The 17,500-nt window shown below is 23.5% G+C and overlaps 1 protein-coding gene across 1 annotated transcript in view; it reads right to left on the bottom strand.

Annotated features, from left to right (window-relative positions):
- Nucleotides 1-3,490: 3,490 nt before the first annotated feature.
- Nucleotides 3,491-17,500, bottom strand: part of LOC119582506 (protein NEDD1-like) — a 27,783-nt gene continuing 13,773 nt past the window's right edge. Inside the window, 14 exon segments of the mRNA XM_037930794.1 lie at nt 3,491-3,728; nt 3,914-4,071; nt 4,337-4,981; nt 5,176-5,271; nt 5,489-5,648; nt 5,893-6,046; nt 6,521-6,603; nt 6,751-6,949; nt 7,323-7,480; nt 7,482-7,553; nt 7,781-7,921; nt 8,168-8,287; nt 8,728-8,858; nt 9,147-9,245. Coding sequence (XP_037786722.1) covers nt 3,624-3,728; nt 3,914-4,071; nt 4,337-4,981; nt 5,176-5,271; nt 5,489-5,648; nt 5,893-6,046; nt 6,521-6,603; nt 6,751-6,949; nt 7,323-7,480; nt 7,482-7,553; nt 7,781-7,921; nt 8,168-8,287; nt 8,728-8,858; nt 9,147-9,245 — 2,321 coding nt within the window. The 3' untranslated portion in view covers nt 3,491-3,623.

The following is a 17,500-nucleotide window of genomic DNA, read 5'->3' on the forward strand; positions in this document are numbered from 1 at the left end:
CTTATCGTAATTGTTAGCTCATTTTTACTCTTTGCCATAATACTCTAATCAGAGGGGCTTTAACCCCAAGCCCTATTGCTGCTGTATTTTGAACATGCTGCTGTTGATGATTTTTATTTTTCTCCTTTAATCAGTTTGAACTTCAATTGAAGGGAAAAGAAAGGCAAACATTTTTTTTTTTTTTTTTTTTTTTTGGGGGGGGTGAAACCATTGATCATTTACTAGTGCTTTGCCAATGTGTACTCAGCTTTGTGGACAACGGCGGCACAAGCATGCTGATAGACTTTGCCAGATGGCACTGTCAAGTAGTATAAATGGGCTTTTAGCATCTTAAAAAAAAAAAAAAAAAAAAAAAACTGAAGGTAGAACTGATCATCCTCTGGCACCACAAGAATGAGTGGAATTTAACAGTCAGTTACTGAGACAGTTGTCTTTTCACTTTAAAATTTCAGATTGCAAAAATTTTCGTTCATATCTATAAATGAAGTATCCCTTTGGTTGTTCTCAAGATTCTTTATTGTATTTTTGTATAGATGGAAAGATTCCAGTGTGCATAATCAATATAGTCCAACTATGTACTGAATTCCTGTAAAAAAAAGTGAATACTAGAACTGTTACATAGATCATATATATGAAAAGATTGAATGATAATTGTACTCATAATGACTGGAAATCAATAGTTATACAAGTTTAACACTATACTGGCAGTGCCAAAAGTTTTGTCACTCATTCCAGTGACTTCTGTTAACTGTCTAGTCTTTCCACCATGATGAAGAGTAGACTTTTCATGACAGCTACTGATGTGCCTGACTATGTGATAATTTTTATATATGGACATTTTCATAAAACTTAAAACTGAATCATACATATTGGCTGACCAACTTTAATAATGGTTAAAAGCAAGATAAATGTGCTAGACATCTAAGGTCATGTAGCACTATAGTTAATGTTAGGGAAGGGTGGTTGAGTTAGTGATTAGTTGTCTAAGCTGGGCAAAGGAATTGGTGAGTGAAAGGGTTAGAGTCGGGTGTGGTAAGGAGTTAGATTAGATGGAGGGTATGTATGAGGAAAGAGAATAGGTTGTTGAAACAGAAAGTGTGGGATTTTGTAAGGATGTCTGATAGGTTGGGAGGTCGGTGAAGGGAGGATAGGTGGGGGAAGGCAGAGGTAAGTATGGACGAGACATAAAGGGAATGTGGGGAAGAGACAAAATGATAATTGGGGATTGGTATTGGAAGATGTGTAAGAAAGGTCTCTTGAAGGCATACAATAGATGGGTTATAAGAGGAAAGGATATGACAAAGGTCAGGTCTGTGGGAGTGGAAACTGTGAATATTCCAATGAAGGATAATTATACTTTAGTGATATAGATTGGGCTGTGTTGGGAGGGATTAGGAGGATAAGGTGTAGGGGGGATATCGTTAGGAGGAGGATGGATATCAGCAGTTACTTGCAGTGTGAAAGGAGCAGGAGTTGTAAGATTTGGAGGTTGAGTGTCAGTTTTCATTAAGTAATCTTGAATATTTTCAATAGTTTCTTTTGAGGAGTTGGTTGGGGAGTTTTGGGGGATAAAGGATTTCTTGTGAGGGGGGGAAAGAGAGGATTGTGTCTCAAGCGTAGGGGCAAAGGAAGGTGGAGGTGTTTGTGTGGTAGGGGAAGAGGGGGTGGAACGTTTGTTCTGTCTGTTACGGGTAGTGCGAGGAGGGAGAGGGGAAGGTGTTGGGGTTGTAGTGGTGATTGGAGTGTCTGGGTTTAGGATGGCAAAAGAGTTTGACTGGGGAAGGTAGGAGGTAGAAGAGGGGGAGTTAGTGTAGGGGGGGTGGGTTTAGAGAATTGGTAGAATGAGCAGTATTACTGGAGTAAGGAGTAAGAGAGAAACCACGTCGACGTGCTTCCTGTCTGGCTTCACGTAGTGTGAGTCCAAGTTTGAATCTGAGAGTTGCTACCTCAGACTCAAACTTGTAGGTGGGACAGCCTCTATAAAATACATTATGGGGGCCGCCACAGTTGGCACATGTGCGTGATTGTGCAGAGCAGTTAGATCGGGTATGGCCAGGTTGGGCACATAGTGGGCATCTGGCTGTGGAACGGCAATGTTTGGCTGGGTGTCCTAGACGCCAACAATTTTGGCACTGACGTGGAGGAGGTTGGTATGGACGAACAGGGAGGGATTCTCCTCCTATGTAGACGTTAAAGGGAAGGTCATGTCTATGGAAGGTATTTTGGCGATATTAGTGGGTTTCTTTCGATGACCTCTGGGAGGAATGGAGTAGCATTGTACTGATGTTGCATCATAGTCTGTGAGACAGGCAAGTAGGTCTTCTCCACAGTCTGACCAATCTTTGTCATAGACTGGACAATTTGCTGAGGAGATTGAAACTGTTCCGGTGCAAGTATTGAGGGTTGGATGGGGTTCTGCAAGGATGGGGTTACCATAGAGGTCAGTTAGTTTTGTTAATGGTATAGCTTGGTTTTCGGATGTTACTGTGACAAGACGGGAGCGGTCGGGTCGGCTACGGAAAGAGACTTTACCTACTTGTTTTTGGAGACATTGTTGGAAGAGAAGGGTGTTGTCAGAGTAGGGAGCTGTGGGAGGGATCACGAAAAATTGGTCCCATTTGGCTGCGCTAAAGAGAGTATTCAAGATTGTTGTAGAGATAGGGGTAGTAGAAGGCTGGGGGCATGACGAAGATGGAGTAGTGTTGAGGGAGGTAGAGTTATGGAGAGGTGGGCAATAAGGCTGTAAGGTATTAATAAGGGAGGATGGGGTGGTCGATGTTGGAGGTTGTGGGGATAGAGGTGTTGAAGTTGAGCATGCTGGAAGAGTGGAAATGTTCCTTAAGGGTTGATTGTTGGCTACTGTACTAGTAGGCATTGATGAGGGGGTAGTTATTGCAGTGTTCGGAGCCGTGGTCAAAGGAGAGCCTGGGGTCAGGGAATCGGGTGGGTTTACATCGTTGGGGCTATTTGATAAAGGGGCAAGCCTCATTGCCCCTAATAGTGGGGATATGTTTTCATTACTGGCCATGGTAAGCCTGGGTTATGTTGGGGATAAAACAGTCCACCCCTCAGGGTCCCCTTGAGGGGTAAGGGCTAGGTAATTAAATCAGGGGAATACCGTGCCCATGGCTCCCTCAGGCCGTTCAGGACTGGCACAAAGTCAGCCTTTCATCCTTTCAGCACGGCTCTCACACCTTAGGAGGTGGATAGCAGAAGGGTTTGGTGAAGGGACAGAAACGAAAAGTGGGAAGGAAAAAAAAAAGGCCATGCAAAATTAGTTGAGTCGAGGGCTGAGTCCCAAGGTTGGGGAGTTCCCATCATTGGGTCCCAGTCTCCGTCTCCTAAGCCCCCCCCACGACAACAACGGGCAAGGGATTGGGGGGGACCAACTTTAATAGAACCTGTTCATAATGATTTATAAATACAACAGATCAATTACCTTTTCATCATGATATAAAAATGAATTTCAAAAGAGGATATTGAAAGAGAATTTATAACTTTATATTAGATTTTAGTTTTTCTTATTTACATCCTTTAATAAAATATATCAATAATTAGACATTAAAAGCTTCAAAGCAGACAAGAAATACAAGATCAAAATGGCAGACATGTTTCCTATATTTCTAGTAATTTGCCTTCAAGTGTTTGACCTCCTGCCGCAATCTTTCGTTTTCCTGAAGCAAGTCTTCATTTAAAGAATACTGTCGATGAAGCTGTTCCATAATTTCCTGTAAAATAAATGTCAAATATCATATAAAGTACCCGATGCCTATAGCTTCTTTGCTCACTTTTTTGTAACTTAACTTATGCTTTTCCTCACAGTCTTCTGTAAGTATACTGAAAAAATGTTAGACATGTTTACACATAACTCTTATTTGATTCCACAAAGTTACATAAATCCAATATGACATACCTGTTGTTTCAAAAACTGTTTCATGACCACACACTGCAAGTGCATTAAACGGCGATTAATGTCATCTTGAAATTCTTCAAGAACTTCTGCCATGCAGTTACGTATCAAATCAACTTGCAGCACATGAGTTCCATTGCTACCAGGTTTAGGTACATCTGCTGGATTAGATAATGAAAACATGACCAATAGACCTTCTACACTAACATTTTTCTCTAATCAGTATCAATTTTCAATGACAATACCAGAGAATGCGAGGCAAGCACTTCTTAAAAAAAAAAGTAGTAACTTCAATTTTCCCAGAAATAAACTATAATGCAGGATAGCTAAAAGTATCTCAAGGTTGTTTTTATCAAAACTGAAAACCATAACTGTATACAGCTTTTCCTACACATTATTCAGACAAACATCTTTTATAGTTCTTACCTGATAAATCTTGCTTAGGTGTCCCACTAACTTGAATCTGGTCCACTGTGCTATCAGCAGGAGAAAAGAGATCACTTGTGTGTACTGGTCGCAAGAAGGCTCGCTTGTGAGGTGGTGATGATCTTGTGTACTGATACCTGCTGGGAGTTGTTGCTTCTTCTATCTGAAGCTTTGCAGCCTGTGATGGGAGGTCTGCTGGAGATTCAGTCTTTCTGGAGTGGCTGTATTTGATATGTGGATTAATTAGTTCTGGAGTTTTAGACACCTCTGCTGTAGTTACATTTTGCATAATCTTGGTTTCAGATGTGATTATACTATCAGGTTTCCTGGCACTTGATGTGTTCTTGGCTTTGACATCATTAACTTGATTATGTAAAGAAAGAACACTGGCAGGTGAAGCTTCCTCTAAATGGGTTGCTCGAACAGGTGTTCCTTTATTATAGGCATTTGCATTATTATTTATTTTGCCTGCATCTGAGGGTTGGACATTTTCTTTGTCTTTAGAATTTTCATTCTGAGGAATGGGTAATTCTTCAAATAAGTCATCACTAGTGGTAATCTGGGGTATATTTGGTGATGCATTTCCTGTACTACCAGACTGCTGCCTGAAATTACTTCTGTATCTGATTGGAGATAGTAGGTCATCTGCCAAGAAAATTTAAATGAAATTACTTAGTAATTATAATGCACCAATAACAAGACCATACAATCAACACCTTTTTCAAATAGCTTTACATTATATATGCTATTTTAATATACTCTTATCAATCAATCATATGAACATATTTTGGTTACCTTGCAAAGATTACTCATTTATACACCTTCCCTGTAACACTCACCTTCACAATCATGTCCTCTGTAAGACTCCAATATTCCAGCAGAAATCTTTGGCAGTCCTGTATTACTTGACGCTCCTCTTACTGGAGAAAAGATATCTGAAAGAATGAATCAATATTAGCTTGTAGAAATTTTCATATATATGACAGGAACCATTTTCTTTTTCTAGCTGTAAAGATATTAAAAGATTGTAAAAATACTGAAATTGGAAAAAAAAAGTTCAAAATTACATCTTTACAGTTTGTGATAGGAGAAAATATTGATATAATTAACTTAAAGAATATGAGTTATTGTAACAACAACGATAATACATACCATCATCTAGGTTGTGAGATGTTACAACTAAAGTGTGAGGTGAAACAACTGCTTCGTGTGTTATTGGCCGAACTGGAGATAAAACATCATCCATTCCAAGAGAATCTCTTGAACCATGTCGTTCTAAGGAGGAAAACTTCTTAACTTGTTCAATATTCATCTGTAAACAATAGTAAGCACTGAGAATATGAAAATATTATGGGATTACCAACAGCCATGAACTGAAAGTACTACTGAATAAACTGTATCAAAGTAAAGAACACTGCTCAATTTTAATGTTCATATACATAAAAAAATAGGATTACTCCCAATAATATGTAAATACTTTATAATAAAAAAATATAAGTCACACTATATAGCCTGCATATATATCTCTATTCAACACCTAATCAGATATATCCAACCTTCACTGGGTTCTCTGTGGACCTGATTGGCGAAAAGACATCAGGTGACAACACATCATGTGAAGGATCCATTGAAGTTCCAGGAACCAATGTGGTTTTCTTCTTGACACTTGCATCCACTTGTGACCCCTCAGATGGCTGGTCTGAGCATGACCTGCATAGAGAACAGATCTCTTTTATCAAAATATTCTACATTTACCAAAAGTTATAATACTAGTTATATGGGATTCATATTAATTTACAGGAGCAAGTAATTAATGAACTTAAAAATATATAACCTTTTCTATAGATATTAATCACTGTTGGAACTTATTTTTCCTTACATTCATATATTTCCAAAATAAATGAAAGGCAAAGTCCAGTAACAAAGATACAGAATATTTCTAGGTTCACATATTTCAGTTACACCAAAAGTGACTTACCCTCCAAAAACCAAAGGGGTGGCTAGAAATATTCAATTGCTACTTATAGTGCATGTGATACATCTTTAGGTGTACAACTAAATGCTAAGCATTATACTGACATATATTTTCTTTCATAATATTCTTCATGATTCATACAAGACGTGTACAGAACCTATAAACACAGAGTGATTGGCACCTGGCTACTTTGCTTGTAAATGACCTACTTGGATGTTTTGTGAGAAGTTAGGGCTTCTATATTATTCTTCTGCCTGGAGTTCTTTTTCACACCACCAGCACTGCTTTCAGACTGTAAGAAGTAAAGTGAAAAGAAAAGAAAAGGGGAAAAAAAAAATGCCACAAGTAATGCTGAATACAGGAAATAAGACATGCCACTTGAACACCTATTCATGAGTAATTCATCATGAGTGTTGAGTACATATATAAGAATACATACTGCTGTTCGAGTTACTGGCTGTACAATGATACTGGTAACAGCCTTTGTATGAGCTGAGATGGTTGCCAAGGGTGTACGAAGACTGCGCAGATCATGAATAAATACTTGTCCAGTCATGGTGCCTAGTGCGACTTGCTGGCCACCACTGAGGAAGGCTGCACTGGTGAGGGGGGCTGAACTGCGGTGAGTCATCAGGGGCCTGAGAAATAATGGTGTTAGTTTACTTGAAGCTGTATTGTTCAAACAAATACAAGCACATGATAGAATATAGCAGAAGTATTAGCAATAATGCAGAACATTATCTGTTAACTCCCAACTAGAGGTATAAAGCAAAGTTTAACTTAATACACACAGACTGGTTGAGCTGAGAAGTTTATATTCAATGTATTTTAAATGCTGGAACATATATATAATGTAATCATACTGTGATAGTCCCTTCAATAGACTATGTGATTATCCAGTCTCTTTACCTGTGTCTATTTATCCATCTATAGTCCTACATTTAAAAAAATATATATATCTAATTTGTCTGTTGCCCTGCCATCAGCAAACCAATGATCACACATACTTACTGCTTTGTCTGTACATTATAACAAGCAAATTTCTTGTCATAACCCACAGATATCATCAACAGTTCATTGACCGGAGAAAAGGACACTGAGGCAGCTGGTGAAGAATGTGCTCCCTTGAAAGAATATATTACCTTGTTGGCATGCGAATCAAACAAGGAACACCGAACCTTCCTCTGAACAACAGCCTAGCAGAGATTTCTTTGCTCTGCTGTATACTAGGTCTGTTATAGCCTAGAAAATAAAAGAAAAAAATTAGATTTTTGTAATAAATGCCATGCTTTGCTCATAATACATACTATACATATAAAAATTTGAAATAACTGCAAAATTATGCTTCTATGCCTCTTTTGGATGCTAGGAATAAACTTCACAATGAATTCAAGCTAATCTAGGAAAGAAAAAATATCAACTAATCTCTAATTAACTATCTAACACACAATAACAAAATTCTTACATACCTTATTATCAAAGACCTTGAATGGTCCTGCTGAAGAGTTATTGACAACAGAAAGGAGAAAGATTGCTCCTTTTTTGGAGGCTGCTGCAATATGCGAGTCATTGTGGCTGAAGCTAATTTTTGTGATGCATGTATCTGTGACCTATTAAAAAATAAAAGTAGTAGTAGTAGTAGTAACAATAATAATAATAATAAAAGGACAACAGGACTTTCTTCAATGACACTAATGCCTTTAAAAGTTCTTTAAAGAAACTGTGAGTAATTAATTTTATAATGACAGCATTAATTCAGCACACACACTACAAATTCAAACATTAATTTTACGACTTACTGTATGAACTCCCATAAAACTTCATGAAAAAGAACAATATAACTGATTTTTACTTACAGCAAATACTTTCTTTTGTGCTTGGGACTTCACATTCCATATAGCCACAGATCCATCTTTGGATCCAATCCCTAAATAATGTGGAGATCGACTTGCAAACTTAACACATGATGGAGAATCCTGAGAAAGAGTGAGAGGAAAAATATATGACAAGAACTGGATAAACATAAATTATAAAGATTGTATCATTTTCCCCCTATTAAATAGACTAATAATAATAATAATAATAATAATAATAATAATAATAATAATATCTTCTGTGTAAAATAGGAGAAAATAACTCCAGGCACAAAAATGAAGTCAAATACTGGAAGAAAAAACCCACAATACAAAAACTAGATTTATTGAAAATGAGACTACAGTTTCGAAATCCACCTGGATTCCATCTTCAGGTCAACACGGAAGAGTGTTTTGCTATTCAAGTCAAATACTGTTTCTTCTCCCAATGTTTTCCCCTACAGATGTAGTGAGTAGGATGCATTTTCTGTACTTACCAGCAATATAATTAATCTTAAAAATGTACAATTTTCAGAAATAGACCACAAAAGCTCCTGCCTTACCACTCCTCTGACAACCCCAATCATAGCTGCTGATTTGGCATTAATAGCAGATAAAATGATCTCTTCACCAGTCTCCCCCAAACCAGCAAGGCACTGCCCATCTTGATTCCATGTGAGGCCGATAACACGTCCTAGAATGAAATACAGATTACAGACTAATGAAAAAGTAGCCATGCAAATACTTAAAAACACTATGTATAATCATATATAAATATACTTAAGTATAATTACAACAAAAACAATTAATAAGTGTAACTGCAAGTATAAATACACATTATTCATACTATAAACCATATACACATGCTTAAATAGATATGTACACACCAAGACACTTTTATGTGCCTTTCTTTCTTTTTCTCTTTGTCTTTACTTTGGAAGAAATAGTCAGTATTATATATTACATGGCAATATTGACTTACCATTGACAGAAGGTATCTCTTGGTATAAAGAATAATTTTGGGTATTCCACAGTTTAACGGTATCTCCTGCAGTTGCAAGCATTGTGCTGGACTCCAATTCTGAAAACCAGATTCCAAAATTATAGATTAAAAAGTGTCCAACAACAGGATATGTTAAGCTGTCTATTCTATTCTTAGTTGTTTACTTCATACACTAGCCTTAACAACCTCTGAATGGTATTCCCAGAATAGAAGGGTCGCAGTTTTTTCTTATTCTTTTTTTTTTTTTAATTCTAAACAATATATCTGTTTCAGTTTCCTGAGTAAATCAGATACACTACACATCTTGAATATTCTAAACAATATATATTTATACATGATGAACAATACTACATAAAGTGATGCTGTGGCCCTTTACACACTGTGCCCTAACAAAGGCCATATTCTACCACATTTATGATGGTGGTTTGCTAATGGGTAAAACTTTGGACTTGGAAAAGCAACTGTGAACTGCTCCCAAAGATGTTTTTTGGAAAGGAAAAAAGGAAAAATCCCATTTTTCCTGTACTTAAAAAAAAACCCGGCCAAAATTTAAAAATTTAAATTAAAATTTTTCTTTAAAAAAAAAAATTTTTTAACCAATTTTTTTAAAAAGAAAATTTAAAAGACCCAAAAAAAGGCCCTTTTTTTTTGACTTTTTTTTTTTTTTTTTTTTTTTTTTTTTTTTTTTTTTTTTTTTTTTTTTTTTTTTTTTTTTTTTTTTTTTTTTTTTTTTTTTTTTTTTTTTTTTTTTTTTTTTTTTTTTTTTTTTTTTTTTTTTTTTTTTTTTTTTTTTTTTTTTTTTTTTTTTTTTTTTCCATTTTCCTTAAAAATTTCTATGAAAAATTTTGGATTAAAAAAAAGGCCAAAAAAATGTTCCACCAGCCCCCCAAACAAACCCCCCATTAATTAATTTTTAATAAACCCCTTGAAAACATTTTTTTGGATATTTTTAAAGAACCCAAAAAATCTTAGAAACCCCCTTCTGTTAACATTATAAAAAACAAAATTTTAAATTTAAACAAAAAATTTAAAAATTAAGAATATAAAATAAACAATAATATTAAAAAAATAAAATTTAAATTTAATTTAAAAAATTTTAAATTTTTTTATTTTTTTTTTATTTAAAAAAATATATTAAAATTTTAAAGGGAATTTTATAATTAATTGAAAAATATTTTGGTATAAAAAAAATTTTTTGGGGTTTTAATTTAATTTATTTATTTAAATTTTATAATTTAAAAAATTAAAATTTTATAAAAAAAATTAAAAAATATTTATTCTATTTATTTATATTTATTATAAAAAATTAAAAATTCTAAGGGTACCCAATTTTAAATTATTTTTATTTATTTTTTACAAAATTTTAAAAATATACTTTTTTTTAAAAATAATAAAACTTAATAATAAACATATATATTATATAATAAAAACTCTATAAATATCTTATTTTAAAACCATTCCCCCAAACAAACCTATTATAAATTTCTTTTTTAAAATTTCTAAAACTTATAAAAAAACTTAACTAATTAATTTTAAAATATTAAATTTTAAAATACTATATATTTTTAAATATTTAATATTAATCTTTTCCCTAAATCTACCCCTTTTGAAATATTTAAATACAAAAAATATATATATATATATTAAAATTATAAAATAAAATTTTTATATATATATATATATATTTTTATTTTAATATATAAAATATAGATTTTATTATAATTTTACATATTTTTTGTTAAATAATTATTTTAATTTTCTTTTTTTATAAAATATTTCTTTTTTAAAACCATTCTTTTTAACCCCAACTTTTTTAAAATAAAATTTTAAACTCTAAAAAACCCTTTTAATTATAAAATTTTCAAATATTTTATTAAAAAAATAAAAAAAAAATTTTTATCACAAATCTAAAAACATATTAAGTAATTTTAAAAATATTTTTAAACTTTTTAATCTTTAAAATAACAAAAATTATAAATTCCTACAATTTTTTATAAAATTAATAATAGTATTTTAAACTTTAAAAATATTTTCTCAAATTAAAAATTAAAAATAAAATCTTTTAATAATAAAATAAAAATTAAAAATTTTTTAAAAATTAAATATATAAAATATAGAATATAAAATATAAAAAATATATTAGATATATATATAATTATTTTAATAAAATATTTTATATATATAAAAATAAAATTAATAATATTTTAAAAATTATTATATTATATAATATATTAAGAAATAAAAAAGGGTAAAAATTATATTAAATATATATAAAATTTTTATTTTCTTTTATAAAATTTTAAAATATATATAATATTATATTATGATATATAATATATATAAAAATTTTAAAATTTTCAATAATATTTTAATAATAATAAAATTTTAAAAAAATCTATTTTAAAATTATATTAAAAGATATATTTTAATATTATAATTTTTTAAATATATATATAATATATATTTTAATATATATATATATTTTAAAATAAAAATTTAGATTGAAAATAAAATTTATTATACTTTTAAATTAGAGATATATAGAATTTTTATTTTGGGAATAGTATTAAAAATATAATAAAATATTTTAAAATATTATATTACCCCTAAAATATAATTTTAATAAAATATAAAAAAATTATATTATAGAAAAATAAATTATAAAATATATTAATTATTATATTAAAATAAGATATTATTAAATCATATTATAAATTTTTATATTCAAATATATAATATAAAAATTTTAAAAATTAAAATTATTTTAAAAATTATATATGAATATCTTATATTATAATATATATTATCTATATATTTTATAAAATTTAAAAGAATATAAAATAAAATTATTATATATATTTTAAAATATAGAAAAATTATTAAAATTAATATAAAAAAAATTTATGGTAAAAATATTATATTCTATATTATATATATAATATATAAAAATTAAAATAAAAATATTTAAAATATATATATATAAAATTTTATATTAAAATAAAAAATAAAATTAATATATAAGATCTATAAATATATATATAAAATATTATATAGTAATTAAATATATTTTAAATATAATTAAAATATTATATATAATATATATATATTATGTATTTAAAAATAGTTTAATATAAATAAATTATATTATTTTAATAAAATTATATATATATAAATTTATATATATATATTTATTTTATATACTATTATAATTTTAATAAAATATACCCAATAAAAAAATTTTTTAAAAAATTAAAATTTTAAAATATATATATAGATAGTATATTAAAATTTTTATATATATATATTAATATATATATATATTTTTAATTATTTTATAAAAAATAATTAATATATCTTTTATATATGAAAATTTATATAAAATTAATATATATAAATATATATATTATATATATTTAAAATATATTTTTATTTTATATATAAAATTTTCCATAGATAAAAATTTTATAAGGATAATATAAAAAATAAAATATAAATTTTAAAATATATAAAAATATATTTTATTACAAAAATATATATATATATATATAGTAAAAAATATAAAAAATATTTTAAAATAGAGAGAAAAATATTATAATATATATATATATAATTATATATATAAAATATATATATTTTAAAATAATATATATAATTTTGATTTTAAAAATTTTATATATTTTGTTTTAAAATAATATATTAAAATATTATAAAATAATATTAATATTTTAAATATTTCTTTTAAATTCTATATATTATAAAAATTATATATTAAAATATATTATATAAAATATATATATATATAAAAATCTATAATTTTATATAAAAGATATATAATTATAAATAAAAATATATGGGGTAAAAACAAAATTATAATATAATATATATTAAAAATATATATATAATATATTATAATATATATATAAATATATTATATAATATTTTAGATTTTATATAATAATATACTTTTAAAAATAAAATATATATAATTAACATTTTTCCTAAAAGATATTATATAAAAAAAGAAGTTTATATAATATATATATTTATAATTTTTAATTATATAAAATAATATATAAAATATCTTTATATTTTCATTAGAAAATTAAATATATATAAAAATAAAAAATAATCTATTAATAAAAAATATTATATAAAAAAATATATATATTATTAAAAATATATCAAAATATAAATATATATATATTATTATATATATAATATATATATATTTTTATATATTATATAAAACCATATAAAAATTAGTATATTAAAAAAAATTAAATAAAATTAAAATATATATATAAAATAAAATATGGGGAAAAAATTAAAAATTAAAAATTATAAAAAATTAAAAATAAAATTAAAAATATATTAAAATTATTTATATATATTTTTATATAAAAATTTTATATATATTATATTTATATATAATATTAAAATTATATTTATTATTAATATATATATTTAACAAAAAATATATTTTATAATTATTTTATATATATATATTATATATATTTTATATAAAATTTTTCTATATATATATAAAAATTTTATATATATTATATAATTAAAATATAGATAATATATAATTTTTAAACTTTAAAATATATATATTTTAAAATTTATATATAAAATAAAATATATAATATAAATTATATATATTTAAAATATCCTATTTTAATTATAAGGATATTATTAAAATCAAAAAAATTTATATATTAAAAATATCTATATTAAATAATAGAAAAATATATATATATATTTTGTTTTAAAAAAAATTTTATATTATAGATAAATTTTTATAATATTTTATTTAATTTTATATTATTATATATACTAATATATATAAAATATTTAAAGGGGATATATAATATTATTAATAATATTAATAAATATAATTCTAAAAATATATATATAAAAATAAAATTTAAATATATATTTTAAAATTTATAATAATTTTTATATATATATATATTATTTTTATTGGGAATAAAATATATATTAAACACTAAAAAAAATATTTATTTTTATATATATTATATTATTGATATATATTATTATATTATATAAATTAATTTTATTTATATTAATTATATATATATTACTTTATATAATAATATATATATAATAAATGATATATAAAATTATAAAGAAAAATAATTTATAAAATTTTTTAAAAATAAAAATAAAAATTTTAATTATTTTAATATCTTTATAGAATAAAATAATTATCTATATATTATTTTATAATGTATTTTAATATTATTTATTATATATTTTAATATTATATATATATATATATTTTTATAAAATATATAAGATATCTATTATAATTAGATATATATATATACTAATATATTAAAAATATTATGAAAATAAATTATAATATATATATATAATTTTATAATTTAAATTAAAATATAAAATAAAAATATATTAAGATATTTAAAATCTATAAAGGAATTTTATATTTTTATATATATATAAAATTTATATATATAAATATTTATATATTTTTATATATATTAATAAAACAAAAAAATAAAATAATTTTTAATAAAATATATATAATTTTTTAAATTAAAAATAATATTATTTATAAATATTAATATTATTTAAAATTATAGTAAAATATTATTAAATAAAATATATTATCATTATATTATACCTAATCTACTATATATATACAAAAAATATAAAATATAATCTAAATTATTTATATAAAATATAAAATTTCCCTATTAAGAAAAAATTTTTCCATTTTTAAAATAAAATAATAAAATTTTATATTAATAAAATATATTATATTATATATTATATTAGTTATATTTAAAATTAAAATTATTAAAATTATATTCTAAATTATATGAAAAATATTATTTATTTTTGATATTATATTTAAAAATATTTATATAAAAAATATGTATATATAAAATATAATTATTTTAAAATAAATAAAAAAATTAAATATATATAATCAATTATATTTTAATTTCCTTTTTTATCTATAATAAAATTATATTTTAAAATTTAAAAATATGGGAATAAAATATATCTTTTTAAAAAAATTATATATTTATCTTTTTATATCAATTATCTTTATTTTGCTTTTTCCTTATATATTCTATTTTTAAAAAAATTGTTTTTTTTTTAAAAATTTTTAATATATTTTGGGTTTAAAATATATTAAAAATTATTATAATTTATTTTTATTTATTATATTATTTTATTTATTATGAAAAATTTTAATTATTGTTTATATTTATAAAATTAAAAATAATTTTTTAAAAAATTATTTTTTAATTATAAAATATTTTAAAAATTTTATATTTATTATAATATTCAAAAAAATATCTATTTTTTTTTTTATTATATTATATATATATAACAAATAAATACAAAATTTATATATAAATATAATAAAATTATTATTATATATAAAATATATAGTATAGATATAATTATATAATTAAATTTAATATACATTAATCTGATATATAACAAACATATTTTTATAATCTATTTCTATAATATATATTAATATATATTATATATAATATAGTATTATATATGGAAAGATAAAACATCAATTAAAATACATAAATATATAATATATATAACATATATAATATGATACATTTTATATATAATAATTATTATATATTATTTTATAATTAAAGTTAGTAAAAAATGTATATAATATATATATATACTAATATATTTAACATTTTTAAAAAATATATATACATATATATATGTTTTAATATAATAAATAATATATATACTTAAATATATTAGGAATTTATATATATAAAAAAATAGGGTTTTCATATAAGAAAATTATTATAATATTATATATATTATTACTATAATTTTAAATATATATTATATATGTATATAATTTTATAATATACATTTTATATATATAACATATTATAATATAAAATATATATATATATTTTAATATATTATAAAATTCCTATTAATATATTATAAAAATTTTTAAATATATATATTATATTATACAATATATATATATAGCATATAAATATATATATATATATATATACATTTTCAAATTATATATATATAATAAAATTAAAAATATATAATATATAAAATATATATAGTATTTATCCATTATATTATTAAAATATATTCTATTCATTAAAATATATATTATATATATATTTTAAAATATTATATATATATATATATATATTTCCCTATTATTTTAATTAGATTATAAAACCATAATATAAAAAAGATATATAAAATTAATAGAATATTTATATTTATTTATATATATATATATATATATTAATTATAATCTATTATCATCCCCATATTTTAAAATCTTCATAAAATTTATATAAAACCATATTTTATACATATATATATCCACCAAAAATAAAAAATTATATACACAAAAATATAATATTTTATATATATTTTATATATAATATACATATATATATAAATATATTATATAAAATATATATATAATAATATATAACCATTTTAATAAAATATATAATATACATATATATATACATTATATCCCTTTAATTACATATATATATACATATATAAAATATATCTATTTTAATAAAATATACATATATAATTTTAACATATATTATATTTTAAATTTTAAAATATCAATTTTATATTTAATATATTTTAAAATTAATATTTTATATACATATATATTATACATATTTACATATACATATATCCCATTAATAATATATATACAAAATATTTTATATAACAATAAAATATATAATATTTTAAAAATATTAAATATTATTAATATATATTATACATAATCCCTAATCATAAAATTTATATATATATGAAATAATATATTTGGTATTTTAAAAAATTATATATAATATATATATATATATATATTATATATAGAATATATAAAATTATTTATGTATAAAATTTTATTATAGGGGGTTAATTTTATTGTTTTATATATATGTATATTTTAAATTTTATAATATATATATATATATAAAATATTTTTATGTATTTTTTTGGCATATTATTTAAATGTTTTTAATTTTATACTAATTAAAATTTAAAACTATATTATAATAAAATTTTTCCATTATATATAATCTTACATATATATATATATATATATATAGGGAAATTATTTTATGTTTTTTAATAGGTTTTATATGTAAAATTTATCTATTATTTAAAATTTTAATATATCTTATTATTTTAATTTTATATGTGTATTTTTTCTTTTCCCTTTTTATTTTTATTTACTCTTTTTTTTTTTTTTTTATTTCTTTTTTCCCCCCCTTAAAATT

Source organism: Penaeus monodon, chromosome 16 (genome assembly GCF_015228065.2).
Source record: "Penaeus monodon isolate SGIC_2016 chromosome 16, NSTDA_Pmon_1, whole genome shotgun sequence".
NCBI lineage: Eukaryota > Metazoa > Arthropoda > Malacostraca > Decapoda > Penaeidae > Penaeus > Penaeus monodon.